At 42.9% G+C, this 12182-nt stretch overlaps 1 protein-coding gene across 1 annotated transcript in view; it reads left to right on the top strand.

Annotated features, from left to right (window-relative positions):
- UNC80 (unc-80 homolog (C. elegans)) overlaps positions 1 to 9363 on the top strand; it is a 140700-nt gene extending 131337 nt beyond the window's left edge. Inside the window, 5 exon segments of the mRNA XM_009887601.1 lie at positions 4 to 60; positions 6173 to 6254; positions 6770 to 6881; positions 8050 to 8261; positions 9097 to 9363. Coding sequence (XP_009885903.1) covers positions 4 to 60; positions 6173 to 6254; positions 6770 to 6881; positions 8050 to 8261; positions 9097 to 9363 — 730 coding nt within the window.
- The last annotated feature ends 2819 nt before the right edge of the window (positions 9364 to 12182 follow it).

Raw genomic sequence — 12182 nt, 5'->3', positions numbered from 1 at the left:
CAGTGAACCTAATGTCCTCGATGACTCCCCGAGCCTGGCCACTGAGGGCAGCCTCTCTAGGTACAGTGTTAACACTACCTGTCTGTCAGTGTGTGTGCTGGGAAACAAGCCGTTTCCAATCTCCTCTGTCTCTTCCCCTCACCTTTTGTCGCTCTTTCCATCTCTGTCTCTTGTGGCTCATTGATATTCAGGCCTGCAAGTCAAAGGTGTAGCAACCCACCTTCAGTTTTCAGCTTTGATTGCCAATAACTTTGAGGAGGCTAAGGGGAAGGGGAAAGAAAAAGCTGTAGCAAGTGAAATAGCAGTCTGGCTGGCTAGCCTCGAGGTTTTCCCCTTGTTTAGCAATTGCTTGAAAGGCATGAGAAAGATTAGCCACGAGGCATTAGCTGTAGCCTGTTATAAGCATTAGTCTGGAGGCTTATATAAAACAGACATCTGTTTTTCCATTCATCCCACAATGCTGTCACCGCAAAAGACTTAATAACAATATCAAACTGTGTTCTTTAACAGTCACTAATAAAACTAATTACGATAAGTCCTGTGGAATATAGTTCTCTGTGGATGCTTTACAGTGTCTCCAATTCTCAGATGACACCTTAGAAATCTTGCAGGTGAACACCCTTAATATGTATTTAAAATTGCCCTGTCAGTGCTGGAGTTCAGGTCTGGCTGTTCCCCATCACCTGTGGCCAGGGGAGTTTGCGAGCAAACGCTGTTACAGCCATGCTGGTCAAATGGGTCAGGAGTGAGCTTAGAAGGGAGGTCTTCACCTTTAACGGCCAGCTCGGTTGTGTTAATCATCCTTACTGTCCTGCTGCTGTGCTCACACCTCTCAACCCATCCTTGTGAGGCCAGAGAGCTATCGTCAGTCCCAAGAGCATCTCTGTTTGCTTCCAGAAGAACACCGACCCTTACTTTGGCAACACGGAGGGTAACACACTATTTCCTTACTTTACCACACCAGCTGAAGATGTGAATATGTTGAGAGGCATTTGTGTGAATGGTTTCAGTTTTGCTAGCTTGGATTTAGATGTCAGTAGTGGCTTTTGGGGGTGGCAACAGGCTGCTTTGTTCATTTGTTCATTCTTCTTGGCTGACAAATGGAGAGTTTACCATTGGTGGTGTCACTGAGATCATCCCATGATTCATGGTGTCCCTTGTGTGCGTGAATCCTGCTTTGGCAGTTTGGTCTTTAATTGGTGCTACTGTAGGAGTGGCATTAGGAAAAGACATCGGCTTGTTGGCAGAGGCAGGAATATTCTTATCTGGTTTTGTGATAAAAGCAAAATGGATTGCATGGTCATCTGAGCATGTTTTGGGGCCTGAAGAGAGCAGAAGTCATTCAACCAAAGAAGTTAAGGGCCATCCCTTAAGTAGAGCAAAAAACTCACTACATTTGAGGAGGATGACGAAGGCAAAGGTCCATATCCGAGTTAAAGCCATAATGACCTGTTACCAGGTTACATCAATGTTGAAATTGAAATGTTTTGATCTTGTTAAGTGGGGCGGAATCACTCCTAATAACGGTGGTGAGGCTGAGGAATATGAGAGAGCTAAGTCAACAGATGAGTTCAAATGCAATAATTTATTTCGAACCCTGAAATGTAATCAGCTGTAAAGTGGGTTCCTACTAATTTCTGTCACACCAATTTTCGCTAGGGACCAGGACACTATCCGCCACCCTGCTCTATGGTACAGAGATTTCCTGCAAGAAGGTTAACAGATGTACTTGGGAGTCAGTTCTGTTGAGGTTTATTATTCTTTTCAAGGAGCGGGTACTAACATCTGAAGGAGGGGCATCAGGGCTGCAAAGCCTTAGAAAGAATGAAGACAGGGAAGCACAGCAAGTTTTTATAAAAAGGCTAGGTTAGAGGTCTGTGAGGAAGAAAAGATGTTTCAACTGCATTGTTAAATGTGCAAATTGGATTCCTCCTCTAAAGGAGAGAAGTAATAAAGCAGACGTTGTAGGAGCTTATTGAACTGTGGGGATCACAGGACAGAATTAATGTGTTTTGATATTCAGGAACATTAGTTTTGAATAACGCAGGCTTGAGTTCTTCTTACATAACTTTGATTTCAGCTGGAGAACAGTGATAACAACTGTTTAGGATTGCCTTCTGAATTCAAAAGCTGATGTTTAGTCATAACTGACATAAAGAAATAAATCATATGGAGACTAGACCTGATGGAAGGTAGGAGTTTCAAATAAATTAAAGAAATGGTGACAAACACAAAAAAGAATAAAGTCTGTTTTCCTTTATTCTATAGCAATTAGAGCCAGACATGTAGAAAAGCAGGGAAGACAGGAAGGGGATAACATTTAAGTGCTCTGAAGTAAACAGACAGCATGGGGTGCAGGGCTGAGGAGCATATGTGTCCGGCATCATGATTTGTTGTGGTTATAATCTGAGAGGTGAGGATATTTTCCCAAATCACAAAGGAACAAGGATGAGAAGTCACTGTAATGGAAATCTGTTGCACAAACGCATTTCCCTTTAATGTGTGCCATTATGCCTATCTTATCTTAAGGCATTATAATAGGGAAAATCAGAGTGAATTCACATTGCCAAGGCAAGACTAGCAGATCTAACACTAACCAAGCTAGGATGTGTCTGGGAACACAAGAGCTGGAGTTCATCTGCATTTTAACCCATTCTCCACTGGCCTTTGTCCACTAACCCTCTCATTCAGATGTCTTGGGACATCAAGTGTGTATGTTCTACCATAATGGTGTGGCAAGCATGTGCATCTTTTTAATAGACATTTAAACTCCTTGCTTCCTTTGTCTCTGTTTTGTTTTCCTCTTTGTTCTTTCTTTTTTTTGGCTGCATGGTTTCTTGTAATTCATGAGCATCACTTATTATAATTGCCAACCTGACAAAGCTTCTTTTGGCCCCCACTATGTGACCGCGCTGCCTGTCATTTCTTGTAGTGCTGGCAACATGCGTCCACGAAGTTGGGTTGGTTTGATCTTTTGCTCACCTGTCTCTGCCCTAACTATGTAATGGGAGTAACATTATTGCGAAGATAAAATCCCTGACAGAGATACTCAGAGAGTGACAGAGCATCTTTGTGTTGGGCAGGAAAAACTTCTGTTTTGTTATTCCCAAATAAATCTGGCCTATGTACTGCAGAACAACCCTTCTTATCGATCACATTGCCCCAGGAGGGAAACGTACTGTCAGCTGAAATGGCATTTGATTCAGTGTTCCTTGATTGGGTCCCATGGGCTGCCAGAAAAACAGGATACTCCTGGTCAGGTCTGGTAAACAAGGAGAGACAGAAAAGGAGGGAGGGAGGGCTACGCAGAGCCAAAAGTCTGTCTGCCACACTCATCTTCATGGAAACAAGATCAGTAGTGCTGTTCTTTGATGTGAAAAGAAACCCTCACAAACCTTCATGAAGTGAAAGGTTATATCTGAAAATTCAGTCGCTCCTCTGAAATGTGTGGTCTTTATGATTCTCTCTCTTTTTCCTTCCCTTTTTCAAAATTTGGGGATAGAACGCAAAAAGATGGGACTGTGCTGCGCGCAGGCAGCTCTGCAAAACTCGGCTGTTCTCAGGTCCACCATTTGCCTGCAAAAGATATCTGCAATTTCAGCTCATAAGATCATCCCAAATTATACCAATTTGTGTAATGATTCAGTACTGGAAATAAACATCCACCAGCTCTCTAAACTCATTTCACTTATGATATAAGCCAGGCTGAGAATCCCAGACTCCAGCAGGAAGACACAAAGTTCAGCCTTTCTGTTGCTCACCTATTGTTTGTCTTCAGTGCACAGATTACTCCATGGGAATAATTTTTTTCCTTGTGTATAGCCTCTGTGCCCTCACGTGGCCCATGTACTCCCTTTGTCTAATGACTTTTTCAAAGGGTTTTCATGATGCATGTGAAGTGAGTTTGTTTCACCACTATAACCAGTGTTCTGCACTGAATATAATTGTAGTCTTTCTGCTTCAGACATTTACGTCTCCTCACTCATAGAACTAACTCTTCCTTCATCAGAAATTGTAACAGTATCCTCAAAAGCTAGTCCAATAGAAAATTATTTTTTCAAGACCTTCTCCAGCTAATTCCTACTTAATTCACATACTGGTAACTACTCTAAAAACTTCTTAAAATTCAGAGGAATAAGTTTTTATGTAATCCTAGAAACAGAAGATTAAGAAAACTCTACAAGCTGTAATTTCAGGTAGTCTGGATCACATATCTAAAGACTAATTTAAGTGCAGTCTCTTTGCTTTAATAAGGAATGATGTGTTGCTTCTGGACTGACCAGTCATATGTGCTGCAGTCATTGTCTGGGTCAAGAACACAGTCCTACTAACAGGAAGTACCTTTGAGGACTCTGCTTATTCATAGGCGGGTGTTCGCATGATGTTTAGGATGCTTTGTATGTAAATCATGTCAATACCCTACGTAAAAGCTGGAAAATATGTTCCAGAGACTGGTGATCTCATTTGGAAGAGCTGTCTGAGGGGGAAAAGGACTCAAATATATCTTGTTTGTTCTGGCTTTGAGCTCACAGCAGCTTTTCCTTTTTTTTCCAAACCACTGCAGCTGTGGTGAGATTGCCGAGGGCATGCCTAGGATTATTAGGCTGTGGTCATACAATCAGAAGAGAAACAGCTTCAGGGTCTTAAGATGTCTCTCTCCTTGAAGTTGCCCACTGTTGCTCCAGCAGAGTTGGTGAAAACACGCGCATATGGTTTAGTGCAAAGTCTGGCTTTAGTTTAAACTGATAAGGGAGGAAGGAATAGGACTTTCAGGTCAGGTAACCAGACTTCGACCTGAAGCAGACCAGGAAGCTCTCATGTTCTGTTCCACCAAACCTTCTAAGGGCAATAACTTCTGCCAGAGCAAAGAATGAGCTGTTCAGGAGACAGACCTTTTTAAACCTCTCCACAGACATCTTCCATGTCTTGTCTGACCACGTCCTTAGGTTTCGCTTCTTCCTCCGTTCCTGTAAGGTCAGGCGATAAACCTTCAGTCTGTTGGTGGTACTGAGCTCCTCCGGGAAGATCCAAGGAAAACATCTAGAGAAAAGAATGTTGTTTTCCTTTAGATTAATGCGGGCCAAAGGCAAAATGGACTGTAATACTGAATCTTCAACGATGCATACCAGATATAGCTGGAAGTTGCTTAAATAGGACGTGTGGCTCAGTGGATTCCAGTCTGTCCCAAATAAGCAGCTGCCTGATTTAAAAGAAGTCCATCTTAAATGTTAGTTGCTATTGTAACCATATGTCTCTCAGACATAGTTCATTCAGCTAAAATGTTTTGTGACCGCTGTCTGCTAAATGACCATTTTTTAACTTTTTGGAGGAATAGAGTACTTTGATAAAAATGAGGGGAGGGTGGTATTTTTATGTGAAGCAGATTAAATGGTCAGTTGAATGGTAGAATGAGATGGTATGCAGCTGAATATGTTTTATTGCTAAAGATTCTTTTACTGCAGATTTTCAGATATTTTGTGCCAAGATATTAAAAACTAAAAAGCTGTGTTTATATATATATATAAATATAAAATTTATGTTTACTTGTCTTTTTTGTTTATTAGCCACAAAAAGACTTAAGGCTGCAAGTGTTGAGTGTGGGGCCTTGTTCACATAACTCATGCATCCATTATGTGAATGGATCCTTTGTCACTTTGTGTTTGTTTTTTGTTTGTTGACTTAAATTGAAATTAAAAACAGATGACAAAATTGTGATGAGGCTGTGGAGTCTATTTGGGAGGAAAAAAAAATAGCTTTTACAACATTGCCCTTGAAAAAGAAGGCTTTTGAGCTAGGAAGCTGATATTCTTGCCTTTATTGATGAAGCCCACGTGGCAAAGGATGCAGAGAAGTGAGTGCTGCTCAGTGGGATGCATCAATCAATGACTGAAAACTGAAATCTGCAGTTATTTATATTTGGATGCTACCTGTGCGTGGCCAAGTCCTGAATGCCATGACTCCACCTCCCACCCTTTCCTAAGCCCCAGAAGCCACAACCCAACAGACATGTCCCCCCATCCTTCAAAGACAGTACTGCTCTTTGAAGTGACTGTGCCATTAGTGGTTGGTTGGTTTATTTATTTATTTATTTATTTTAGTCAAAATTGCCAGGACACCTACTAGTTATACAGGGTGCTTCTGTGCTTGGCCTAACGCTGTCAACATCTAACAGGGTGGCCAGCGTACAGAGCGAGCCAGGACAGCAGAACCTTCTCCTGCAGCAGCCCCTGGGGCGGAAGAGAGGCCTACGGCAGGTGAGAACATGACAGTGAACAAACCTTCTCTCCTTCTGTTTGCGTTGGTTTGGTTTTTCTCATTTGGGTCTGCTGTGAAATGGTTTGTGGATGTGAGATGTGCCTTTTACCTAATTTATGATATACTAGAGCAGTCCGTTGAGTTAGCAGGAGCCATAGCGCAAGTCGTAACTGTGAAGCCTGACAAACCCCTAAGAAAGGAGGTGCACTCTGGTTTGAATTCCCCAATGTTTTCGTTTGCGGGCTTTTTTTTTTTTTTTTTTTTTTAATTAAACAATGGTCACACAATCTGCAATGCATTACAGTCAATATTGAAACTGAAAAGGCACGAAACCCAGAAGTTCATATGAAGGAGATGTCTGAGCCATGGAAACATTAGAACATTCACTCTGCTAAAAGCAGAGTGAATGGACATCTAGAGGAATAGACAATAACGATCTATTATTCTCCTTACAGAAGATAAGTTGTGTAATATGTGAACATATATCAGCCTAACTCTTTCTTCCAACATTTAGCTTCGACGACCACTGCTGTCGCGTCAGAAAACTCAAACCGAACCTCGTAGCCGCCACGGAGCTCGACTTTCAACCACACGGCGGAGCATCCAGCCAAAACCAAAACCTAGCGGTAGGGCAGCGCTGCATTTCCAGAAGCATACTTGAAAGTAGAAAATACTGTGTTGTTGTTTTAGCTTAAAGGAAAAGTTAGTATGTTGTTGGTAGCCTTTATTAAAGTGAAGTCCCAGCAGTTTTATCTTCTTTCCTAGTAAGGGGATATCGTATCAGAAATTCACCCCCTCAAAACTCTTTGATGGTTTCTCCAAAGGATTTCAAGATGAAACTGGACATGGACAGTGAATGATTATATTCCCTAGAGGTGTGGAGAATTTGAGTGACAGGTGCCCCCTAGTCAGGATACCTTGTCCAAAACATCCAGATGTGCAAATTTCGAAGCTGCTACTGACAGCAGTAGAAAGAAGGAAATTTCCCATCATTTGGATGCTTAGCAGTGCAGTGCTTTAAGGGTTGCCTATGGAAATGAATACAGGACTGTTCTAGTCCGTGCCAGGAGTCGGCACTGCCAAGCAGAGCAGGCGGCTGTATTCTGTACTATCTGAAGTGAGCAGTTAACTTTGAAGGAAACACCCAGTAGAGCAAAGGTTGCTTGCAAACTTTCTGGGTTTCTAACCACTCAGCCAGGGCTGCGCTGGGGCAACTGCACTGCTGGAGATGTTTGGAACATAAAAGTTGGCCCAAAATAATTAAGAGCAGGAGCAGGGGTAACAGCATTACTCTTAAGTTTTAGTCCAGCCCTGTGCTGTTCTTTATTCCCAGAGAGTGGACTCAGTCTGCAGGAATGGGGGGCAATCAGCTGCCCTCTGTCTTTTCTCAGATTTCCTGCAAAACCTTTGGCAATTCTCTTATATATTTGCATCTCAGTTATCATTTTTTAGTTGAGGTCAGAAATGTCTTAACTCACATGGGCATTCAATTCAGTATATTCTTCTGGGGTGAAAAGATGTTATGGGTGGCCTTTATCTCACCAAGCAATGACAAAGGTAGGTAGGGTGCTTAGTCTTCAGGAGATCCCTGACTCTTGCTGTGGCTTTAGAGGAAGCCTAGGGTAAAAGGCTTTTAGATTAGACTCTACTTAGACAGCTTATAAAGATGGAACGAAGCACGATTCCTGTCTTAGTTGTAAAAACTCCAGGGATTCTCTCTCTTCTTTTCTTGTTGTTTTCCATTGCAAATTGTAGCATTTTAATACTCAGTTTTCTGGGCTTTGTACCCTTCAGCGGAGCAGAAGCGGTCGGTGACTTTCACTGAAGCCCAGCCTGAGGCAACAACAGCCTCCCCAGGTGACCCATCTGCTCCAGCAGCCCAGCAGCAGGGCTGCAGCTGCAGCAGCCCCCAGGCGACCAGCAAGCAGGAACCGCCAAGTAAACCCGTGCTGACTTCCTCACCTGCCATCGTGGTAGCTGATCTCCATAGCCAGACCACCGGCCAGGTAACGTGATTCACGGTTTTGTCATGTGTGTCTGTCTGCTGCCTCCTTAAAGTTGCAGGGCAAATCTTTAGGGAAATGCCTGATGCGTTGCAGCAGTATAACAACAGCTGGCAGGTGAGTGAAGACAGCAAACTCTTGTTTGTCTGTTCTTTGGGCTGAGCTTGCCCAACCCCCTGCTTTGGTAAACCATTCGCTTCTAGATCTACGCAATGATTCTTAATCGGCAAATATATTTCCTGCATCTTCCCATCATATATAGTCATCCTTCTGGACCTGCTCACCAAGGCAAGTTTTCATCAACAGGTTTTTATGGCTTGCTCTCTGAGAAATGTGTCCTTGAGGAAAGACACCTTCAAAACCTCAGGACTGTTTCAGCAAAAGAATCACATTTCAAAAGAAATTGCTTGTCCAACATTTTTCGCTGTTGGACACCACTGAGGACAGTGCAGGGACAATCACAGTCATCCCTTCAACACATCAGTGACATTGAGATCACTTTTATACCCCCAGCTATCAAGTGTCTTTTGGGGGTTATGTCCTTTGCCATGAACAAATGAAAAACACCCATTCTGAAAATACACTTAAAAAAAATGAAATGACGAAGTATTAACAACTGAAATCAGAGAACCTTTCTAATCATTGCTACAGATTTGATTCATGAGCAAAAAAATTATCATTGTTAGGGCAGAATTTTAGGGATTTATAATCTGCAAATGCCTGGCCCTTTATGGTAAAAAGTATTTCTGAATAAGAAAGTATTTTATAGATGTTCCCTTGGGTTCCCCCCCCCCCCCTACTTTCTCTGAGCCTGACCACTGGCTCTCCTCAATTGCAGAGCGAGGCACTTTCTACTGAGAAAAAGGAAAAAGAAGAGGGCTTGGAGTCCCGGCCAACAACAGCGCAAAGCACCCCACCCACGCAGCTCTCTGATACCGAGGACTACGCTGGCCTCGAGACCACCAGCTTGCTGCAGCACGGGGACACCGTCCTTCACATCAGTGAGGACAACGGGATGGAGAACCCCTTGCTGGCCACTCACTTCAGCTTCACGCACGTGGAGCTTGGGGAGACTGACGTCGATCTAGATGAATCTCATGTTTAACTCTTGGGGAAGTGCAGTAGTGGGAGGAGGAAGAGAAAGTGTACCTTCTCCTTTGAGTTCCCCGGTAACTCGTAACTAATTAAAACAAGAGCACTTTATTATCTGAAAGCAGAAAATAGCTAACAGCCGGTTGCTATAGACTGGCAAATTTCTGTTTGTGAAATCTATTTCAGTTCAGGGCAAGACTGCGGGAATAGAGAATTTTTACAAAATTCTCAGGGTAGGAATGTGTGGGCAAACATGTGGTCCATAAAAGCTTGATCTGGCAGCCATGTACTGTGACCAGCAGCCTCGTTGGGTAAGTGGACTGCTGTACTGTATGAAACAGAGAAGAGAAGCCTCTTTTGAGATTGTGCCCAAGATTTATTTTTGTAGCGTTTTTGAGAGGAGGGCTATATAGTAGCTGAACCCAAGGATCTTACACATTGGTACTGGCAGTGAAAACACTGACAAAAAGTACCAATCTAAAGCTTGATTTTTCACAAGCCTGGGATCATTGTTTCTAACTTGCAGAGCAATGATAAGCAGCATGGAGCAATTAGACTTTTGTTTTGTTTTTTTTTTTTTGGCACTGCAGACTTTGGTTGAGTTTACTTTTGTCTGTTGGTTTCATTCCACTCTGTAAGATATTGCCCTTGTGCTACAAAAATATTTGCTCTGTAAAACTAAATACAGTACATACCGTAAGAAGGAATGCACGTGCTGTGCACAGATATAGACGGGCAGGGGGCGAGTGGTCTGCAGATGGTATAAATAGCCCACGCCGTCCTGCTTAAACGTCCCGAGCAATTACATCTCCACAGCTTAAAAAAAACCCCAAGAAACCGCATCTGGAATGCGTGGACCTTCTGGTACCTAGCAACTGCTCCACTGATGCTGTCGTATGTTCTTAGATATAGGGATTTAAAGTAAATATTTATATATGGTATTTTCATGTTCCTATATAAAAAAAAATATAAATATATATGTACATTGTAAACAAGAGATGGATATTGCAGGGCAAAAACTTGATGAAAGAATCTATTTTTGGCATGTTAAGATTGTATTTAAAAAGGTTCCATTTTACATACGTAATGTTCATGGCTGCAAATATTGGAGATATATATGTAACATTTATAGGTAGGTGGAGATTCCCGTGGGGGACCAGCTGAAGTCACAGCTGAGTTACAGGCTGTGCTGCAGCATCATGGAATTACACTGAAATGTGACTATAGCCATTAGCTGCTTAGGGGCAAACTGCAAAACAGCTGTGAAACAAACCATGAAATCATAAGCAACGCCCAAAGTTACCCTGTGCTTTGGGAATCATATACTGCCTTTTTCAGCTTAAGTTAGAAGAACTAGAGTGTATAATCATGGCATTATTGTGCAGAGGAAAATGTTTTAGATCGTCCTGAGAGTCTGTAAAATGTGCTAATTACCAGTTTGGCTCCTGAGGGCTTGTAATTTGGACGCACGCATCATAAAAACAGCCTTACTCAGGAGACAGAATGATATCCTCCTACCCATTTCCAAAGAAAAGCCTCGCATCTCTCAACAGCTCTGAAATAGCTGTTGAAAATACTGCCATACAAACGACTGCCTCACTGCTGTAGCGCAGCTTTTATTGTTGCGTGGAAAAGTAACCATATACAGGACAGCAGGTTTCAGCCTGCTGAAGCCCATGGAGCCTTCAGGCTGTGCTGCCCGGTATTTGCCAAACGCTCAAATGTGATGGGAGCTGTGCACGCCAGTCTGAGGAGGGAACTCATGCACGTTCAACCTCTGAAGATAGCAAAAGCCATCCTTCTCCCAGGCTCACGGGTGTTGAGCATGCTCTGCTGCCACTGCGTTGGTGAGAGACGGAGACTCTCAGCACCTTTTGGGAAAGGCAGGGCTGAAAAGGCAAATATTTTTATAGTGGACCACCTATATCACCATATGTATGCATAGGTGGTGGTCTAATGCAAGTTTAAAGTGTACACGGCTCTGTAAGGGAGATGGTGGGGTGTAGATGGCCGTGTCTCAGATCTGCTGCTTGATGTGTGTCCTGAATGACAAACTGCTTACTCTGCTGACCAAAACAGGCTGTACCGATTCTTATCTCCTCAGCGCACCGAAGCCAGCACCAGCTACCTACAGGAGGCTGCTCTGGATTAGCTCCTAGCTTGGAGGTCACTCAAAGAATTGCTAAATTCCAGATGCTAAGTTTTATTATTAACAGTGACGCACAAATGAGAAAAAACACAGCTTCACTTTCAAATCCCAAGGTAGGCTGGGTTACTGGCAGCCGGGTCGGGGAGGAGCGTTTTAGATGTGAGCTGAGTAAACGGCTGGGACACAACACATACAGAATTCCTGGTGCATTTTATAGAGTGACCTTTTCTGCTGAAAATGAGAAGTATCTTCCTTAATGAGAAGTAGATGCCTCACCGTGGTACTCCACTCTAACGACGACAAAATAACTGTGATCCACTTCATTTAATTCAGTATACGTAGTAAGTGTTTCCATTCAGGTTTCCCACTGTCACTGGTGAATCCACTGTAGTAAGCCATAGCAAGGACTAAAATGCCTCTTTTTAATGTCTACCCTGCTAGAAATCAATGCAGCTTATAAACGATGTAATCCGTAATTTAGTTTTATTCAGGTGGCCGGGCAGATGGCTTTGATTTTATTTGATGATTGTCAAGAGATGGAACAGACAGTCAGTCTGTTTTCTCCCGTGTTTCACTTTCATATCGGTTGCACTGAACACTGTACTAATGAGGTGCATACCACGTCCTTTAGCTGGTTTTGTGCTTTCCTCCAGTACCTCTGTAACAGAACTGGTATATTCCTG

This window comes from Charadrius vociferus, unplaced genomic scaffold (genome assembly GCF_000708025.1).
Source record: "Charadrius vociferus isolate BGI_N301 unplaced genomic scaffold, ASM70802v2 scaffold136, whole genome shotgun sequence".
NCBI lineage: Eukaryota > Metazoa > Chordata > Aves > Charadriiformes > Charadriidae > Charadrius > Charadrius vociferus.
This window is presented reverse-complemented; position numbering and strand designations above follow the sequence as displayed.